Genomic DNA, 19,394 nt, shown 5'->3' with positions numbered 1-19,394 from the left:
GGTGACTGGGTAGGTGGAGAGGCTGAGGACTGAGGGTGTCAGGCAGTGGGGTGGGTCAGGGAGGGCCTGGGCCACCCTACCTGTCGTCCACCAGGATTGTGTGTGTGATCGAGGCTGCAGAGGCGCCCTTAACTGGGGGTGTCGAGGTGGATGTCCTCGGGAAACTCGGTCGTTCGCCTCCCGACATCCAGTTCACCTTCCAAGTAAGTGCCTGGCTTTGGGGACCTGTCCTGTAGCTGCCGAACCCAGGAGAGGGCTCTGCCTGCCGCCTTCCCACCAGAGTTATTATCCAGCCCAGGGCTGAGGGTGTCCTGAGCCCCGTCCTCACCCGAGTGCCCCTGCGGCTCTTTTAGCAGCCCCAGCCTCTCAGTGTGGAGCCGCAGGAGGGACCGCAGGCGGGTGGCACCATGCTGACTATCCACGGCACCCACCTGGACACGGGCTCCCAGGAGGACGTTCGGGTGACCCTCAGCGGCGTCCCGTGTAAAGTGTGGGTGTCACCGCCAGCTGCTGTCTGGTTGGCCCTGGCCCTGGGTATGGAGGGGGGCACTTACTGAGACCTGCGTGGCCGAGGGAATGGCAAGGCCAGCCTGGTCAGGCTGGGGCTGGTCCCGGGGGAGGGGGTTGATGCAGACCAGCACCCTCCCTCCCCCAGGACGAAGTTTGGGGCGCAGCTCCAGTGTGTCACCGGCCCCCAGGCGACACGGGGCCAGATGCCCCTGGAGGTCTCCTACGGGGGCTCCCCTGTGCCCAGCCACGGCATCATCTTCACCTACCGTGAAAACCCAGTACTGCGAGCCTTTGAGCCACTGCGAAGCTTTGCCAGGTGAGGCTGGTGCCCCACCCCTTGGTCCCCTGTGGGGAGGAGGGGAGCCACCCTCTCTGCTCCCCGCACCCACACACCCAGCTTCCTCTTCTGTGTTCTCGGCTGACTTGACTGAGAGGAATGTGGTGGGGCTGGTCTGCACAGCAGGAGGAGGCCTCCTGAAACCCCACTGCACCCCAGATCCACTTCCTCCTAGAAACCAGATGGGCACACCTCGGGCTCTATGTTCACCAGGCCCCTGTGCCCCCTGCCCACTTGCGGCACAATCTCACACTCAGCACGGCCCATCGTGTTGCCCCTTTGCCCACCCAGACCCACACGTGCACCTGGAAGCCCTCTGTGGCCTGAGCCAGGGTGGGTGGGAATGGGAGGGCAGCGCCTGCAGGGACCACCCCTGCCAGCTGAGCCCACAGAAGCACTGCCCTCCCCAGTGGTGGCCGAAGCATCAACGTCACGGGTCAGGGCTTCAGCCTGATCCAGAGGTTCGCCATGGTGGTCATCGCAGAGCCCCTGCAGTCCTGGCAGCCTCCGCGGGAGGCCGAATCCCTGCAGCCCATGACGGTCAGTCCTGGTGCAGGCTGGGGCTCAGCTCTGGTGCCAGCCAATGGGGACGTGCCCGGGAAGGGCGGGGCTTGCACCCATGGTCTGATAGCCGGGACTTGCCTGCAGGTGGTGGGCACGGACTATGTGCTCCACAATGACACCAAGGTGGTCTTCCTGTCCCCGGCTGTCCCCGAGGAGCCCGAGGCCTACAACCTCACGGCACTGATAGAGATGGACGGGCACCGTGCCCTGCTCAGGACGGAGGCCGGGGCCTTCGAGTATGTGCCTGATCCCACCTTCGAGAACTTCACGGGTGGTGTCAAGAAGCAGGTCAACAAGCTCATCCATGCCCGGGTGAGGACGCCGCAGCCACAGGGGCTGGGTCCTGCTGGGGTCTGGGCTGAGCTGGGCCACGTTCCCTCGTGGGGAACGGTTCCCTCCTCACCCTGATCTCTGCCCGCTCCCCAGGGCACCAACCTGAACAAGGCAATGACGCTGCAGGAAGCCGAGGCATTTGTGGGTGCTGAGCGCTGCATCATGAAGACGCTGACGGAGACCGACCTGTACTGCGAGCCCCCGGAGGTGCAGCCCCCGCCCAAGCGGCGGCAGAAGCGAGACACCACCCACAACCTGCCTGAGTTCATTGTGCGTGAGTGCGGGTGGGCGGGGGGTTGCCCCCACGGGACCCAGCTGAACCCGGCCCCCCACACAGGTGAAGTTCGGCTCTCGAGAGTGGGTGTTGGGCCGTGTGGAGTATGACACCCGTGTGAGCGACGTGCCGCTCAGCCTCATCCTGCCGCTGGTCATCGCGCCCATGGTGGTCGTCATTGCGGTGTCTGTCTACTGCTACTGGTGAGCCCGCCTCGGCCCCTCTGGCGCCACCTGCCGCCCTGCACAGGCAGGCGTGCAGATCCACCTCCTCATCCGGGCAGCCGAGGGCCGGCCGGGCAGGACCCAGGAGTCTCCCTGTGCCCGCAGGAGGAAGAGCCAGCAGGCCGAGCGTGAGTACGAGAAGATCAAGTCCCAGCTGGAGGGCCTGGAGGAGAGCGTGCGGGACCGCTGCAAGAAGGAATTCACAGGTAGGGGCGGCTCGGGCGCAGGCGCCCGCACCTCCTGGGGCAGGAATGCTGTGTGTGGCGGGGGTCAGGGCTCCAGGTGGCCAGGGACGTCTCACGCCAGCCTCCCCCCAGACCTGATGATCGAGATGGAGGACCAGACCAACGACGTGCACGAGGCGGGGATCCCTGTGCTGGACTACAAGACCTACACCGACCGCGTCTTCTTCCTGCCCTCCAAGGACGGCGACAAGGACGTGATGATCACTGGCAAGCTGGACATCCCCGAGCCGCGGCGGCAAGTGGTGGAGCAGGCCCTCTACCAGTTCTCCAACCTGCTGAACAGCAAATCCTTCCTCATCAACGTGAGCGGCGGTGCGGCGGGCCGGAGGGCGGGCGGGAGGGTGCAGGGGTGGCGCTGGGCAAGCTCCGACTGCCGGCCCCCGCAGTTCATCCACACCCTGGAGAACCAGCGGGAGTTCTCGGCCCGAGCCAAGGTCTACTTCGCGTCCCTGCTGACGGTGGCTCTGCATGGGAAGCTGGAGTACTACACGGACATCATGCGCACGCTCTTCCTGGAGCTCCTGGAGCAGTATGTGGTTGCCAAGAACCCCAAACTGATGCTGCGCAGGTGTGCACGGGTGGGGCCACAGGCGGGGCGGCCACAGGGGCTCTGGGGCTGATGGTGGGTGGCACGGAGGCCTGTCAGGCATCCAGGAGCTGGCAGGTGCCAGCCAGCACCGTTGGGGGACAGCCTAGGGGTGGTGTTCCTGGCTGCAAACACAAGGCCAGACTCCAGCCCTTCCTGCCCAGTACTTTCTGCTGGTCATTAGCCCTCGAGGGCTGGAGCTGCTACCAGGCAGTCCTCACTGCAGGCCACACCCAGGCCTGGATTGGGGCGAGGGTTGGCCCAAGGGTGGCAGGTGCTTGGAGGAACTTGTTGGGCCTCAGGAGTGCTAGGGCGTCACTTGGTACAAGGCCTCCCTGCACCCCCAGGTCTGAGACAGTGGTGGAGAGGATGTTGTCTAACTGGATGTCCATCTGCCTGTACCAGCACCTCAAGGTGGGTCCCGCCCAAGCTGGGCTGGGGTTAACGGGCAAGGCAGACTGGTGCCATCCCCTTCAGTGTCCACCTGTCTGTACAGCACCTTGTGGGGGGCCTGCCCAGGCAGCTTCGCTTCCTGTCCCTGACACCGCCAGCCCCGTCCATGCCTCTGACCAGGCCTCGGGGGGCCCCTTACAGGCCCCAAGCCCCCTGACTTCCCAGCCTCCCCTCCATGTTACCCCAGGACAGTGCTGGCGAGCCGCTGTACAAGCTCTTCAAGGCCATCAAACATCAGGTGGAAAAGGGCCCCGTGGACGCGGTGCAGAAGAAGGCCAAGTACACCCTCAATGACACGGGGCTGCTGGGGGACGACGTGGAGTACGCACCCCTGGTGAGCTCCTGGGGCGGGCAGGGGCCGTCGTGGCCTCCTCGGACCTGCGCTAAGGAGCTTGGGCATCCCTGGCTGTAGATGGGACCCACAGGCCAGAGCTGTCCACCTCCTGTGTGGATTCAAGTAGAGCCAGCTCTCTGCGCTCAGGGAGGGCCTGGGTGCTCGTGGGTGCAGGCTCTGGAGGCTGTAAGTGTGCGGGCCTGAGGCAGCTCTTCCTGGGTGCCCCCGACTCCTGCAGGGCATGTGAGGGGCCCGGTGTCCCATGTTCTTGCACGAGTGACCGGATCCTGTGCGCGTAACGTATACATGTGCTTCCGTGAGCTTGCGTGGTAGCCTGAGTGGGCAGTTCTGAGCTGTCCCTGCTTTCTGTCCTACTGAGTGGAGCAGGCAGGGGAAGGGCAGAGTGTGGTCATCTCAGAAGCCTCGGGGGCTCAGCGCGCGGCCAGCCGGGGACTGCCACCTGAAGGTGCCGCTGTGGTGGGCAGAGTGGCTCCTGCTTGGTGCAGGTGAGAGCAAGGGCCTCTCCCCTTGGGCTTCATCCGGTGTTTCCTACAGACGGTGAGTGTGATCGTGCAGGACGAGGGAGCCGACGCCATCCCGGTCAAGGTCCTCAACTGCGACACCATCTCCCAGGTCAAGGAGAAGATCATCGACCAGGTGTACCGCGGGCAGCCCTGCTCCTGCTGGCCCAGGCCAGACAGCGTGGTCCTCGGTGAGTGCCGGCCACTGTCTGCACGAGGGCAGACGCGTGCCCGGCCCCTGTCCTGTGGCAGGTCCTGGCCAGCTTTCTCCCTTGGGAGTGGTGGGCAGTGGGAGGAATTTGGGCGGCCTGGGCCCAAGGTGGGCTGTCTCTTCCCACAGAGTGGCGTCCGGGCTCCACAGCCCAGATCCTGTCGGACCTGGACCTGACGTCACAGCGGGAGGGCCGGTGGAAGCGTGTCAACACCCTCATGCACTATAACGTGAGCACTTGGGCTGGGGCGGGCTAGAACCGGGCACCCAGGGGCGGCCCTCACTGCTGTGTTCCCCAGGTCCGGGACGGAGCCACCCTCATCCTGTCCAAGGTGGGGGTCTCCCAGCAGCCAGAGGACAGCCAGCAGGACCTGCCTGGGGAGCGTGAGTCTGTCTCTCTTGCCCGTTTCCTTCCAGCCCCCTCAGGTCAGTGCGGACCACGTCCGCCCTTGGCACATGTACTCCTGCCCACCCCAACCTCCAGTGCTGCCTTCGGGCACAGGTTCGGGAGGTACCTGAAAGCCCCGCTGGGGAGGTGGCTCAGTGGCGGTGGCCAAGGCCCCGCCCTCCCGCCACCGCCCAGGGGAGCTGTGCATGACCCGGTGGGGGTCCCTCAGCGCCCGCTCCCCACAGGCCATGCCCTGCTGGAGGAGGAGAACCGGGTATGGCACCTGGTTCGGCCGGCCGAGGAGGTGGACGAGGGCAAGTCCAAGCGAGGCAGTGTGAAGGAGAAGGAGCGGACGAAGGCCATCACCGAGATCTACCTGACGAGGCTGCTCTCCGTCAAGGTCGGCCGCCGTGGGCATGTGGGCTGGCCCCAGGAGCCGCAGCCATGGCGCCACGCTGAGCCCCTCTCCCCACAGGGCACGCTGCAGCAGTTTGTGGACAACTTCTTTCACAGCGTGCTGGCGCCTGGGCACGCCGTGCCACCCGCGGTCAAGTACTTCTTCGATTTCCTGGACGAGCAGGCGGAGAAGCACAACATCCAGGACGAGGACACCATTCACATCTGGAAGACCAACAGGTGACCCTCTGCACCGGCCCAGTTGGGCCCGCCCGGCCCAGCCCCGCCCCTCACTCACCTGAACCTCCCACACCCACCCTGCGGCCCAGCCTCGCCTCTCACTCCCCTCTGCTCTGCCTCAGCTTACCGCTCCGGTTCTGGGTGAACATCCTCAAGAACCCCCACTTCATCTTTGATGTGCACGTCCACGAGGTGGTGGACGCCTCCCTGTCAGTCATCGCACAGACCTTCATGGACGCCTGCACACGCACGGAGCACAAGCTGAGCCGTGTGAGTAGAGTGAGGGCAGGTGTGGGGCAGGGAGGACCTTGTCTCGGGTGTGGATTTTTACATCTTGGGCCTGAGCCCTGGATGGAGGGGGTGGAGCGTGGCCGAGGCTGGGGGCAGAGGGGTCTGGGGCAGAGCCTGGGAGAGTCTGAGACCCCTCTCTCCTCCTGAGACCCGTACATGAGCAGAGAAACTGAGCGTTGACGCTCGGTGCTGCAAAGAAAAATTAGCTCTGAGATAAAGGATTTTTTATTGCAACACAATTTTTACTTCCTGGACTGCAGGAAGGGTACACTAACTAGCCATTTTACCACAAGAGTACAATGAACAAAGGAAAACACAAATTTATTCCTCACGTCCTTACTGCTGTGTCTGATCTCCGGTGGCTGGAGCTAGACCTCAAAATCTAAACTAAAACCCGATTGGCTAACAACTTAAATTTTTTTTTTTTTTTTCTTTTTTTTTTTAAAGATGGGGTTTCACCGTGATGGCCAGGCTGGTCTTGAACTCTTGATCTCAGGTGATCCACCCACCTCGGCCTCCCAAAATGCTAGGATTACAAGCATGAGCCACCGTGCCCGGCCTACAACTTAAAATTTTTCTAAACACATAAAAGCAATGGAGAGCTGGGACATGTCTGCGAGCACGTCCAGAGCAGATATTTTGGTTAAAGTACAAAGACATAGAACACACTACATGCCTGTAAGCATGGCATGTTTAACAGCTACATAGGATGGGGATTAACAAAGTTATTAGCACACTTATTCTTTAACAGGAAAGGAAACTTTTAAAAGGAACTTTTCTACTTTCCACACTTTTACTACAAATTACAAAATACGTAGTCTTTTTTTTTAGACGTTGTCTCGCTCAGGCTGGAGTGCAGTGGCACGGTCTTGGCTCACCGCAACCTCCGCCTCCTGGTTCAAGCAATTCTCCTACCTCAGCGTCCTGAGTAGCTGGGATTACAGGCATGTGCCACCATGCCCAGCTAATTTTTGTATTTTTAGTAGAGGTGGGGTTTCACCATGTTGGCCAGCCTGGTCTTGAGTCCCTGACATCAGGGGATCCATCCTCCTCTGCCTCCCAAAGTGCTAGGATTACAGGCATGAGCCATCTGGCCCAGCCAATAGTTTTCTTGATGAAAGTGTCAGGAGTTCTGGGCAGGGGAAGCTACCAAGGGGGGCTCTGAGCAACCCCAGCCCGGCCCCCTGGGCCAGGTGTCACTGGGCTTTGTCCCCGACAGGACTCTCCCAGCAACAAACTGCTGTATGCCAAGGAGATCTCCACCTACAAGAAGATGGTGGAGGAGTAAGTGCTGCCTGCCCTCCAGGCCAGGTCCCCTTGCCCACCCTCCACCCTCTGGGGGGAGGTTCAGGCCTTCGTTTCCCCCACCCACCCCTTCGAGCCCCTGCCGCCCGCACTGTGTGATCCTCCCCCCTGCAGTTACTACAAGGGCATCCGGCAGATGGTGCAGGTCAGTGACCAGGACATGAACACACACCTGGCAGAGATTTCCCGGGTAAGCAGGCCACCAGGGATGCACCCACGGCCTCCCCTGCTCCCTGCTCCCACCACCCTATGCTGAGACTGGCCCTGAGCTGCAGGGGAGGGGTAAAATGGTGTGATTGGGGGGGGACCTCGAGGTGGGCCGGGCCATGTGAAGTGGCTGCAGCTTCGTGGTGTGGGGACTTGGGCTGCTTGACGCCCAGCCCCGCGCAGCGCCCCTCCCTGCAGCTCCGTCTTCAGCGTGCGTGGCACAGGGAGGCACTGAGATGGTTGCCTGTCACGACTCTGCGTGGGTGTCTGTCTGAGGCTGTGCCGCGTGGAGGCCCCCAAGTGCCAGCTGTGCCCCAGGCCCCAGCTGCGACCCTGCGGACGCCCCTTGTCCTGGGCATCCGGCACTACCCCTGCCAGCCCCGGGGCTCCCACAGCCCCCTTTTGGCCCTGACCATCCCATCACCCCCCAGGCGCACACAGACTCTCTGAACACACTCGTGGCACTGCACCAGCTCTACCAGTACACACAGAAGTACTATGATGAGGTAGGGTCAGCCCCTCGGGTGCGGGGAAGGCTGCGGGGTGCGGGCGCGCCCCCGATGTGCTCTGATGGGACCCTCCCTCAGGTCATCAATGCCTTGGAGGAGGACCCAGCCACCCAGAAGATGCAGCTGGCTTTCCGCCTGCAGCAGATCGCGGCTGCACTGGAGAACAAGGTCACTGACCTCTGACCCCGACCTCCAGTGCTGCCTTGGGGCACAGGTACAAGAGATACCTGAGCGCCCCTGGGGGAGGAGGCCAAGTGGCTGTGGCGAAGGCCCCATCCTCCCCTAGAGAACCCACCCCTCACCAGAGTGGGTGCAGCGGGGACCCAGCCAGCGCCTAGACTGTAGCATCTTCCTCTGAGCAATACCACCGGCGCCACACCAGCCCCAGCCCCAGCCCCAGCTCCCGCCGGCGGAACCAGCATCGGTGTTCACTGTGCAGTCTCGAGCGATTCGCAAATGTGCCTTACGCTGCCACGCTGGGGGCAGCAGGCCTCCGCCTCCACCCACGCACCAGCAGCCGCCTCCATGCCCTGGGTTGGGCCCCCGGGGAATCTGAGGGCCTGTGGCCCCCAGGGCAAGTTCCCAGACACTGTCTGTCTGTCCACCATGGGATGGGAGGAGGAGAAAAAGCGGTACGATGCCTTCCTGACCTCACCAGCCTCCCTGAGGGCGCCTGCACTCTGGGTGGACTCCGGCACTCTGGGTGGACTCACAGCTGCTGGGCTCCACCTCATAGGTCAAGTGGGACGTCCTGTGTCAGGGCCCAGGCATCCTGGGGTCCTGGTCTGTCAGACAGACTGCCCTAGAGCCCCACCGGATCTGGGGGGACTGGGAGCAGCTCCACCAAGATCACCCCACCCCTTTTTGTAAATCTTGTTCATTGTAAATCAAATACAGTCTTTTTCACTCTGCGGATTGGCTGAGTTCTTCCTGGGGCTGCTCACCACCCCTTCCCTGGCCTCTGTGGGCCCTAATAGGAGTGGGGGTGCCAGGAGGGGGGCTGTGAGGAGGTGGAGGGGTGCTTGTTGGAGGTGGAGTGGGCTGGGAGGGGTGCTGGGGGAAGGTAGAAGGAGGTAGGGGGAGGTAGAGGGGGGAGGGGGAAGGTGGAGAGAGGTGGAGGGGGCTGGGATGGGGGCTGGGGGGAGGTAGAAGGAGGTAGGGGGAGGTAGAGCGGGAAGGTAGGAGGTGGGGGGAAGTGGAGGGGGCTGGGATGGGGGCTGGGGGGAGGTAGAAGGAGGTGGGGGGAAGTGGAGAGCTGGGAGGGGTGCTGGGGGGAGGTAGAAGGAGGTGGAGGGAGGCCGAGGGGGCTGGTAGGGGTGCTGGGGGGAGGTGGAGAGGGCTGGGAAGGGTACTGGGAGGTAGGACTGCTTCTGGTGCCATCTGGTGGCTTTGATGGCTTCCTGCTTCTTTCATGCAACACATTCTTACCACGTGCCTGCTGTACACCACGCATGCACTGTCCTGAGCGCTAGGGACAGCAGCAACCAGGACAGGCAGGTTCGGAGCCTCCCCTGTGTGCCAGGAATACAGGCAGCCCAGGCAGAAGGAGTATTCGGTGCTCCAGACCCAAAGTGAAGGCCCAGCTTCAGATGTGGCTGGATCCAGGCGAAAATCCTGAGGTTCTGCTGGTCCCGACTACTAATCCATGTGCTAGGATCCATTCTCTGGCAGCCGCAGCCTGTCTCCCCCGAACTGGGGCACATCATGGCTGGGTCTCTTTGAAGGGCAAGGCCTCCATTGATGGAGTCCTCTTTGGACTGGGGCAGTTCCATTCAAGCCATGAGGAAAAATGGGTGGCTGTGTCTCCCCCACAAGAGAAAGGGGTACAAGGCAAACTGACATTCCCTGCTCCAGGGACCTCTGAAATGACATCGGGTTCCCTCACTCCCAGAGAAACTTGGGGTTGGGAGAGGTTGCAGGCTCTGCAGTCCAGCATCTAGGTGGGGGCAGGCCCTGGGTAGAAGTTGGGCATAGCTGCTGGGGTGCGTGTGGGTGGGCTGAAGTGGTCAGCTGGCCAAAGACGGGTGGCCTGTCCTTTCTGTGTGCTTTCCAAGTCCCATTTTTCTCCCAGAGTGGTGGGAGGAGAGACAGTGGGCAGCTTAACAGCCCAGGGCTACATCCTGCTTGCTTCTTACCTGCAGGAAAGTCCTCTGCTAAATCAGCTCCTCACCCACTATCACCTGGTCCCCCAGTGAGCAAGGCCAAATTTGTCTGTTAGGAAGTTCACTGCAGGAAGAGGCCCAGCTGGGAGGGACCTGGGGGACCAGAGAGGACTGTCACACCCCTCCAGTGAGGAAAGGTGGCCTGGGACAGCGCAGTGGGCACGGAGAAAGGGTGGTGTGCTGTATTCAGGGGCAAGTTTGTCAGCTGGGTAGGAGGTGCCTCTGCCCCAGGGCCCCTCACCCCTGCCCTGCCTCGTGCTTTTCCCAGCGCCCCTGCCCCAAGCCAGCCCTGTCACCAGCAGCCTCCTTCTCCTCTGGCCCTGGGACTGTCCTCCGCTGGTGGCTCCCTCCAGGGAGGCTCTCCTGGAAGGCAGCCTCCAGGCACTCTTGCCATCTGAAACTCCTTAGTGGCCACTCCCCTGCAGTGCCGCTACCCCACACTATCCCCAGCAGGCACCTGGGCAGCACCTTTTCTGCCTGGTCAAACAGGTAGGGGTTCCAGGGGCAGGTCCGCTCAGTGATGACAGGGTCCTGTCTCTCTGCCCGCGCCCCCCCTCCACCCGCTGAGCGCCGGGCCAGGGAGGCCTCGAGGATTGCAGCCGGGAGCCTTGAGGGAAGCCTGACACCTTCCCATCCCCTTGTCTCCCACCCAAGGGGAGAGAACGGAGCCGCCCAGCCCTCCCCCCACCTCACCCCCCCCACCCCGTCCCCGCCCGGGGAGGTGCAGGGGCGCGGCCGGTCACCAGGGGAACGCGGCTCCCGCCCCGCCCGGCCGCGTCGCAGACAAAGGCCGCTTCCCTCCCCCGGCGGCGGCGGCCGCGGGCGAGGCCCAGGTTCCCACAGCGTCAGGGCTGCGCTCCCGCCTCCTCCTCCTTTAGCTGAAGCTCCATTAACTCCGCACAAAACCTAGGCCCGCCTCGGCCGGGCCCAGTGAAAGGCGCCCCGGGGCGGGAGCCCTCGGAGAGGCCGCCCGCGTTCTCGCCCCAGTCCAGCCCCAGAGAGGAGCAGGGCCACCCCCAGGCCTGTGCTGGGCCCCAGGCCGGACGCCGGCTCCCAGTGGGGAAACTGCGGCTCGGGGCTTGGTCATGCAAGAGGGACTGGGCTGAGACCTGTTCCTGGTCTGTCCCTATTGGTCCCGGACACGCGGCCGTTCGCCAGGACCGCGTTCGCTGTCTTAATTTGGTTGCAGATTTTTAAAAATCAGATTTGGCATTAAAACTCGGATTTTAATGTTTTAAAAAAGAAGTTTTTTGGGCCACTGGGATCCTGATTTCTCACCTCGCTGGAAGGGGCTGCCCAGCCACAAAGCCCTCCACCCACTGCTCTAACAGGGCGGAAGTCAGTGGCCGGTGCTCCAGGAGGCAACGCTCCTTCGAGCCTTCGCCACTTTCCAGTGGGAAGGTGTCAGGCTTCCCCAAGGCTCCCGCCTGCAATCCTCGCGGCCTCCCTGGCCTGGCCGCTCAGCGGGTGGAGGGTGGCGCGGGCGACGAGACAGGACCCTGTCATCACGCGTCCCGAAGCGCGGCCCAGAAGCAGAAGAGGAGTGGAGTGGGGCGCTGCGGACGTCCCCGCCAAGACAGCTCCTCGCGCCTGGCCACCCGCGGGGCTGACTTCACAACACCCTGTGCACAAAGGCCGCTTCTCGGACTTGGGATAGTCAGGGTGGGCTTCCTAGAAGAGGTGGCAGCTAAGGAGGGGAAAGGTTCTGTGCACCAGAAAGGATCCGTTTGGGGCCTGCGTGTGGGCAGGAAGGCCCCGCGGTGACGCCGCTGTCCCTGGTCCTGACAGCCCTGGCCCGGCGGTCGCGCCTCTCCCAGAGGCGAGGTCAAGGCAAGCGGGGGCAGGAAACCTGGAAGGTTCTCCCGAGCGTGCCGCGGATCAAGGTCTGCAGGTCCTGCGCGAGAAAGCCAGGCCGGCCCAGTCCCAACGCCTTTCTTTCGGCTGATTTTCTATCCAGTGCCGAGTCTTTAGGTGATGCTATTCATATTTCTGTCTTGACGAAAATGTTTCCCATGGTTCACCCCCAGCTTCTTGGCTTTTGACGGTTCTCCCTCGTTGGGGAGGGAGCTGCCAGGGTGGGGATGCCCGGGTCGAGCCCAGACGCCGGTGCAAGTCCGGGGAAGCGCGCGGCCCCCAGGAGATGCGAGCGGGAGGAAGGTGTCAGCCCTTGGTTCCCCCCCCCGCCCCGGCAAAGGGAGGGCCGGTTTCCGCTCTGCCACCGCCTCCGAGGCGCAGGAAGCAGAGCATTTGTCTCCGGGAACCGCCCCCCCCTCCGCCCGGTCCAGGCCACCCAGCCCGGGAAATCCGCCCGGGCCTCCCGGCCCCGCCCCGGAGCCCCGCCCCCGCGCCCGCCGCCGCCTCCGCGGCCCTCTGCTCCGCTCCGCTCCGCTCGGCTCGGGCTCCGGCGCGGGCGCGGGGCGCGGGGCAGGACACCGGCGGAGCGGCAGCCGCTCCGGACATGTCGGGCCCTCGCGCCGGCTTCTACCGGCAGGAGCTGAACAAGACCGTGTGGGAGGTGCCGCAGCGGCTGCAGGGTCTGCGCCCGGTGGGCTCCGGCGCCTACGGCTCCGTCTGGTAGGGACGGGGCAGAGGGGGTGCTGGGTGGGGGCCGGGCAGGGCCGGAGAGCGCGCCCCCTCCTCGCCAGCGCGGGGTTCTCGGCGTGGGGAGGGGCCTCGCCCTGCCTCCGCCACTGGGCACCGCGCGGATCCGAGGAATGAATGGGGGGTGGCGCAAAGAAACTTTCCAAGCCGACGCCGCTCCCAATTTGGAGCGCCCCCCGCTAGGCCTGAGTCCTGAGGGTCACAGCCGGCGTAAGGGTGGGTCTCAGGCGACCGAGCTTCGAGTCCCCGGACGACCAGGCCCCTCAATGTCTGAGCGCCCACCTGGGATTCACTGGGTCAGGTCTGGCAGTCCCCGGGGTCTGGCGGATGCCCCTCCCCCGCCCGGGGCGGGGACTATTGTTTGAAAAAAGAAGCTCCGTTCCCGGAAGTCAAGACCTGTTCCCTGGGATGGCCTCAGGCTCCTCCTCAGACCACCACCCCCACTTAGGCCCGGGGGCCAGAGGACCTGGCCTAGGGCCCAGAGAGACGACAGAGTCAGGGTGGGGGAGGGGCCGACTGGGCCGAGGCCTCTTTTAGTTACCCAGGCAGCCCGGGCTGCTGGGGCTTGGGGTGAGGTGGTTACTGGGAGTCCCAAGTGGCAGCTTCCATGTTGACTGGGAGGCGGACCATAGGTATGGGGTTTGAGAGGTGCAGCTGGGTCCTTATGGAGGCCAGTGCCCGATGCTGCTGCCCACTGTGGGTTCCTGGTTAGGCGGAAGGCAGAGGCAGCCAGGGCAGGGCATTGCTCCAGGCACTTGCAGGTTGGGAGTGGGACCTCTAGGTCCACCAGAGGCGGAGCTCAGCGGGTGGCATCAGGGGCCGGGGGTCCCAGGGCGGGCTCTCTTCTTGTGGGGTCCCTACCCTTCCATCAGAAGTTGCAAGTGGGTCATGCTAGCCATCCCAGCACAGATCTGTCTTCCTCTCTGTGACCTCGAGGGCAGGAAGAGAGTCCCGGTCAGTGTGGGAGTGGCCACAGGGAACTAGGGTGGGGCCTGTCTGGATTAGCCTCTGGGACTTGCCTTCTGGAAGCTGCTGAGGGGTGTCCGTTTCTCCGAGTGAGGCCTGGTCTCCCCTCCTCTACCCGCACCCCTGCCGTGTTTACTCAGTTCTACTGCCAAGGCTGGGGACAGGGTGCCAATTGCCTGTCACCTGACTGCACAGATGCAATTGGCTAAAATAACCTCTTGCCCACATGTGGCCACTCCCCTCACCACACCAGGTGCACCCTTCCCTGGTCATAGGCTGGGGGCATGGCTGCCCCAGGCACCTCGTTGACTTTCCTGAACCACAGGGCCCAGGAGCATCCCAGACCCAGCAGGAGCCGCCCCTGCTCCCCCTGTGTGGGCATGGGGTGTGGCCTCAGCCTCCACTTGCTCTTGGACAGGATCCCAAGAGACAGAACTGGGAGGGAGAGAATGGACAAGTATCAGCCAGAGAAAACGGGCTGTGCAAAGGCCTTGCCTTTAGCAGGGCTGAGGGCAGTGGGACAGGGGAGGCTGGGGGCGAGGGCCACCTGCAAAGGGAGGGTGGGCTGAGGAAGCTGGCGCGGGGTGGAGGGTCTGGACACCTGGGAAGTGGGGCTGGGCGAAGGGCTGTTCTTTGGGTTGGGCAGATGTCCTCAGCTGGACATCACCTATCGTCCAGGTTTTGTTACAAATAATGAGGCAGTAAACACCTCTGACCAACTTTCCCTCCGCATTTTGAACACTCAGAGGCACTGGGGGTCCAGGGGCTTTGAGGTGGCTTTAGAAACCTCCTCCGTGAGCCTCCTGGACCCATGGGGCCTAGGGCGCAGAGGGAGGCTTGTCTGCTGCAGGCGAACGCCAGTGACTGTTTTCCTGCTGTGTTTTTCCACTCTGGGTGGGAGGCCTCGCTCCTGGCCTCGCTTTGAATGGGGGCCCTCGGTTGGGGGTGAGAATCGGTGCGGCCAGGGGACAGAGAAGGTTCAGGACCTTGCACACACGCCTGGCCGTCCAGCCCCAGGGGTCCTTCCCAGCAAGCGCGGAGGCCCGAAGGCGGAGGCCGAGCTGGGGCGGGGCCGGGGCGGAAAAGCCCTACGGCCCCATCCCCACGGAGGGGCGGCGCGGCCCGGGTACACGCGCGTGCGGCCGGGAGCGCGTGTGCGCGCGTGCCGCCGCCCACGGACCCCTCCTGGCGCCGCCTCATTCGCCCGCCTTCCAGTTCGGCCTATGACGCGCGGCTGCGCCAGAAGGTGGCGGTGAAGAAGCTGTCGCGCCCCTTCCAGTCGCTGATCCACGCGCGCAGGACGTACCGGGAGCTGCGGCTGCTCAAGCACCTGAAGCACGAGAACGTGAGCGGGGGGCGGGCTGTGGGGCGGGCGGGGTCGGGGGCGGGGCCGCGGCGCAGCCAATGGGCGGGCGAGCCCTGGCCGTGGGGGCGTGGCGTGGGCGGGGCCCGGGGTGCTGAACGGCGGCCTGATCCCGATCCCTGCCGCGCGCGCCACCCAGGTCATCGGGCTTCTGGATGTCTTCACGCCGGCCACGTCCATCGAGGACTTCAGCGAAGTGTGAGCGGCAGGGCGGGCGAGGCAGCGCCCAGGGGAGCGCGTTCGCGGAGGGGCGGCGGGGCCCTGTCCTGACCGCCCCCCTCCCCAGGTACTTGGTGACTACCCTGATGGGCGCCGACCTGAACAACATCGTCAAGTGCCAGGCGCTGAGCGACGAGCACGTTCAGTTCCTGGTTTACCAGCTGCTGCGCGGGCTGAAGGTGGGGCGCCCTGGGCTTCGTGGGTTTCCAACGCGCGGGGCGGGCGGGCTGGGCCCAGCGCTGACCGCGACCCCCTCCCGCAGTACATCCACTCGGCCGGGATCATCCACCGGGTAGGTGCGGCCGCAGGGTGAGGGTCGGGTCTGGCAGGGCTCTGCCCGGCCCCCTGCGCTCACGCTCACGCGCTCACGCTCGGCGTGGCCTGCAGGACCTGAAGCCCAGCAACGTGGCTGTGAACGAGGACTGTGAGCTCAGGGTGAGGCCTGCGGGCAGGGGTGGGCAGGGTGGCGGCGGAGCCTGTTCGGGGCTTGAAAACACCTCGTGGTCGCCCCAGATCCTGGACTTCGGGCTGGCCCGCCAGGCAGATGAAGAGATGACGGGCTACGTGGCCACGCGCTGGTACCGGGCCCCTGAAATCATGCTCAACTGGATGCATTACAACCAGACAGGTGCAGGGGGAAGGCCTGGCCCTGCGTGCTCGGTCTTGGTGGGCAGGCAAGGTCCCCAAGAATGTGGGACCCACATTCAAAAGCAGCCCTTCAGAGGCTGCTAGAACATGATGGGTGCTGGCCCCCTCTGGCCCTGCAGCTGTTTCCTCCCCCTGCCCAGGGTTGGATGTGGCAGAGGAGGGGGTCTACCTGTCTTGGGGTCTGGTCGTGACTTCGGGTCTCCTGGAGGAGGAATGTGGGGTGGGCACACTGACGGAGGCCCCCTGCCCTCACACAGTGGACATCTGGTCCGTGGGCTGCATCATGGCTGAGCTACTCCAGGGCAAGGCCCTCTTCCCGGGAAGTGACTGTATCCTTGGCCCAGGTTGGGGAGCAGGGTCAAACGGGGCCCCTCCTATAGGGTAGGGGCTGGTGCTGGCCCCTTCTGGTGGATCTCGCCTCCTCTGCCCACCCCCATGCCATGCTACCTTGGGGTGGCCATCCTCAGCTGTAAGAGAGTGGGCTCTGGGCAGTGCACCAAATCTTGGGTCTGAGGGCCCAGGAAAGGTCCGTGGCTGGCCGGTGGGTGTTTCCTGAGTGACGCAGACATTGACCAGCTGAAGCGCATCATGGAAGTGGTGGGCACACCCAGCCCGGAGGTGCTGGCAAAGATCTCCTCAGAACACGTGAGTAGGTGCCCGCCAGCCAGCAGCTCCCTCTGCTGGCTGAGCCCCCAGGCTCTGGGGGAGAGGGTAGTATTGAAATGAAGGGACAATGTGGGGAGCATGGGACGAGGTGGGATAGAGCCCAGGGCAGGTGCCCAATCCCTGCAGGAGAACAGGGGAACAGGAGAACAGGAAAGACATTCCTGACACCAGAGACAGTGGGTGCTAAGCCATGATCCCGGCAAGCAGTGCCTGGCCATGGCAGTGGGGGTGGGCTGGGGGCAAGGAGTGCCCAGCTCCTGCAGGCATCAGGGGCTAAGTGAGGAGCTAGAGCCAGCAGCTCCATGCAGAGGGGTTCACCGGTCTGCCTATGCCCTTGTCCTGGCTTGTTGGAGTGAATGAGTGTAGTGGCTTGCTGAGAGAAGCCCCAATTTGGGGCCAGGGAGGCAGAGAGTGAGCAGCCTCCCCAGGTGGTGTTGTTTGCTCCCAGGCCCGGACATACATCCAGTCCTTGCCCCCCATGCCCCAGAAGGACCTGAGCAGCATCTTCCACGGAGCCAACCCCCTGGGTGAGGACCGCCCTGGGGCTAGACTGGGCTCCATATCTGGCCCTGGATGTAGAGCTGACCCCCACCCCCACTGGCTCCCCTGCAGCCATAGACCTCCTTGGAAGGATGCTGGTGCTGGATAGTGACCAGAGGGTCAGTGCGGCCGAGGCGCTGGCCCACGCCTACTTCAGCCAGTACCATGACCCTGAGGATGAGCCAGAGGCCGAGCCGTACGATGAGAGCGTTGAGGCCAAGGAGCGCACCGTGGAGGAGTGGAAGGGTGGGCATGGCAGTGGCTGGGGTTGGGTCCAGGGGCCTGCGGGCTGCATTACCCCAGAGGCAGGAAGTACTCCAGTTCCTCTCCAGACTGGTCAGGTGTAGAAGGGCGTGCAGGTGTCAGCACAGGCTGCGGGGTAGCACAGGGCAGGTTCTGGCTCCCAGACTCTGTGCTGAGGCTGCTGTCACAGTGTGGTGGGCCTGGGCTGGGTGGCAGGTACCAGACAAGCAGGTGGGGGGCTGGGCTGTGGGAGGCACGAGCTTACCCTTTCCTTTCACCTCCTAGAGCTCACCTACCAGGAAGTCCTCAGCTTCAAGCCCCCAGAGCCACCGAAGCCGCCTGGCAGCCTGGAGATTGAGCAGTGAGGTGCTGCCCGGTAGCCCCTGACAGCCTGTGAACGGGCCTGGGCCTGCACCTTTCCACAGCTGATGTGGCTTCCTCAAGAGGCGCCTCCCGTACTCCTATGGTCACTGACTCCTGGCCTAGGACCCCTTGCCTTCAGGAGCATCTACACACATGTATGCATGCACAAACATGTGTGTACATGTGCTTGCCATGTGTAGGAGTCTGGGCACAAGTGTCCCTAGGCCTACCTTGGTCCTCCCGCCCCCTCCTGGCCACTGCATTCTCCACTGGGACCTGACTGTGGGGTCCTGGATGCTAAAGGAGTTCCCCTGGGAAATACCCCTGTCTGTCCTAGGCCGACCCACGGGGAGTGTCAGCCAAGGGATCTCTTCTGTCCCAGGGCTCTGGAGGGCGCACTGGGGCCGGGAACCCTGGAGACTCAAAGGGAGAGGTCTCAGTGGCTGGAGCTGCTCAGCCTAGAAGTAGGGGCTGCCCTGTCACTGCTGAGACCCACAGGTCTTGAGAGGCAGAGCCAGCGTGCCATCAGGCTGGGCAGGGACAACCACCAGGTGTCAAAAGAAAAGCTGCCTGGAGCCTTGTGTTCACCCATGGGTGTGGGCATATGTGGATGGGCATGCACTCCCCGTGTTCATGTCAGGGCACATGTGCATGTGAATCTGTGGGCATCCAAGGGGCAGCAGCCATGTCTGGCGAGAACCCTGAGCTGGGGCGGGCATGCTGCTGCCTTCCCTCCCCTCAGTTCCTGATGCTTGAGGGATGTTGCGATTCAGACTAGAGGCTCCAGTGGGCCGAAGGGCAACCACGTGAGCATGGCAGGGGCTTTTTCCTCGGACATGGGAGCTATAGCAGGTTCCTGAGGCTGGAGGTGGGGGTGGTTCAGCCTTGAGAACTCTAAGGCAGGCTGAACACGTCGATGTGGACTTGGATTCGGACACTCCTGCCCCAGCACCCTGGCCAGCTTCCTACCTCTGCCGGCCGTGTGGCCCTGCAGCCGGAGATCTGAGGTGCTCTGGTCTGCGGGTCAGTCCTCCTCTTTCCTTGTCCCAGGATGGAGCTGATCCAGTAACCCCGGAGATGGGACCCTGCTCAGAGCCGAGTTGGGAGTGTGGCTTTTCCCTGGAAAGGCGGTGACCTCTTGCCTTGAGGGGCCCAGGGAAGCCTGGGTGTTAAGTGCCTGCACCAGGAGTGCACAATAAAGGTTCCCTCTCGCTTGGCTCATATCCAAAGGCCACTCCAGGCCCTGCTGCCCTGCCATCCCTGCTGCTGGGGGTGGCGGGAGTGTCTGGGTCACTCTTCATCACTTGTCTCCAGCTGGCCAGATCCCTCAGTCCCTCAGTCAGAACAGCGGCCATCTTCTGGCACCCTCCCTGCTCCCTGGAGGGTCTGAGAGCCCCGGGGACCAAGGGAAGACATGGCTGATGGGCAGGCTCTGTGGGCACAGGGTGTGACAGCCACCCAGATGGTGACCCCAGCTGCCCTATGGGGATGTACTGGGCAGGCTTGGCTTCTGGCCAAGATCCAGAACCCCCCCTCCCTACAGTGGTCAGGGAGGCTGGCTGGGGGGTAGTTGGGTGTCTCAGGGAGTAAGGGTCTGCCTATCCCTGGTGGGGTGAGGCTGGGCAGGGTAAGGAAAATAGCTTTCCTTTCCTTTCTGGTGAAGGAAAAAGGGGCCACTTTAACCTGAGGGATGTA

The 19,394-nt window shown here is 63.6% G+C and overlaps 2 protein-coding genes across 6 annotated transcripts in view; both read left to right on the top strand.

Annotated features, from left to right (window-relative positions):
- The window catches only part of PLXNB2 (plexin B2), a 32,663-nt gene extending 23,826 nt beyond the window's left edge, over window positions 1–8,837 (top strand). For all 5 annotated transcript variants that reach the window (XM_032266202.1, XM_032266205.1, XM_032266203.1 and 2 more), the window contains exons 16-37: window positions 95–203; window positions 354–490; window positions 656–826; window positions 1,258–1,387; window positions 1,496–1,723; window positions 1,838–2,014; window positions 2,082–2,221; window positions 2,348–2,448; window positions 2,560–2,789; window positions 2,874–3,055; window positions 3,421–3,487; window positions 3,714–3,860; window positions 4,416–4,572; window positions 4,722–4,822; window positions 4,892–4,976; window positions 5,226–5,380; window positions 5,456–5,616; window positions 5,739–5,886; window positions 7,127–7,191; window positions 7,327–7,402; window positions 7,851–7,925; window positions 8,007–8,837. In XM_032266202.1, the coding sequence (XP_032122093.1) occupies window positions 95–203; window positions 354–490; window positions 656–826; window positions 1,258–1,387; window positions 1,496–1,723; window positions 1,838–2,014; window positions 2,082–2,221; window positions 2,348–2,448; window positions 2,560–2,789; window positions 2,874–3,055; window positions 3,421–3,487; window positions 3,714–3,860; window positions 4,416–4,572; window positions 4,722–4,822; window positions 4,892–4,976; window positions 5,226–5,380; window positions 5,456–5,616; window positions 5,739–5,886; window positions 7,127–7,191; window positions 7,327–7,402; window positions 7,851–7,925; window positions 8,007–8,111 (2,947 nt within the window). In that variant the 3' untranslated portion in view covers window positions 8,112–8,837. The remainder of the gene's footprint in view (window positions 1–94; window positions 204–353; window positions 491–655; window positions 827–1,257; window positions 1,388–1,495; window positions 1,724–1,837; window positions 2,015–2,081; window positions 2,222–2,347; window positions 2,449–2,559; window positions 2,790–2,873; window positions 3,056–3,420; window positions 3,488–3,713; window positions 3,861–4,415; window positions 4,573–4,721; window positions 4,823–4,891; window positions 4,977–5,225; window positions 5,381–5,455; window positions 5,617–5,738; window positions 5,887–7,126; window positions 7,192–7,326; window positions 7,403–7,850; window positions 7,926–8,006) is intronic.
- Window positions 8,838–12,447: 3,610 nt separating this feature from the next.
- MAPK11 (mitogen-activated protein kinase 11) lies at window positions 12,448–18,922 on the top strand. The gene is made up of 12 exons (XM_032266187.1): window positions 12,448–12,664; window positions 14,873–15,002; window positions 15,160–15,218; window positions 15,307–15,418; window positions 15,502–15,531; window positions 15,627–15,674; window positions 15,753–15,867; window positions 16,145–16,216; window positions 16,453–16,532; window positions 17,002–17,080; window positions 17,166–17,339; window positions 17,622–18,922. The coding sequence occupies exons 1-12, from the start codon at window positions 12,549–12,551 to the stop codon at window positions 17,699–17,701; spliced, it is 1,095 nt and encodes a 364-aa protein (XP_032122078.1). The 5' UTR covers window positions 12,448–12,548; the 3' UTR covers window positions 17,702–18,922.
- The last annotated feature ends 472 nt before the right edge of the window (window positions 18,923–19,394 follow it).

Source organism: Sapajus apella, unplaced genomic scaffold (genome assembly GCF_009761245.1).
Source record: "Sapajus apella isolate SASKATOON/1434 unplaced genomic scaffold, GSC_monkey_1.0 scaffold156, whole genome shotgun sequence".
NCBI classification, from domain to species: Eukaryota; Metazoa; Chordata; class Mammalia; order Primates; family Cebidae; genus Sapajus; species Sapajus apella.
This window is presented reverse-complemented; position numbering and strand designations above follow the sequence as displayed.

Coding starts and splice junctions, on each gene's coding strand:
- MAPK11 (XM_032266187.1), top strand. CDS start 12,549: ATGTCGGGCCCTCGCGCCGGCTTCTACCGGCAGGAGCTGAACAAGACC. Junction 15,532..15,626: donor CGGCCGGGATCATCCACCGG/GTAGGTGCGGCC, acceptor CGTGGCCTGCAG/GACCTGAAGCCCAGCAACGT. Junction 17,081..17,165: donor CCACGGAGCCAACCCCCTGG/GTGAGGACCGCC, acceptor GCTCCCCTGCAG/CCATAGACCTCCTTGGAAGG.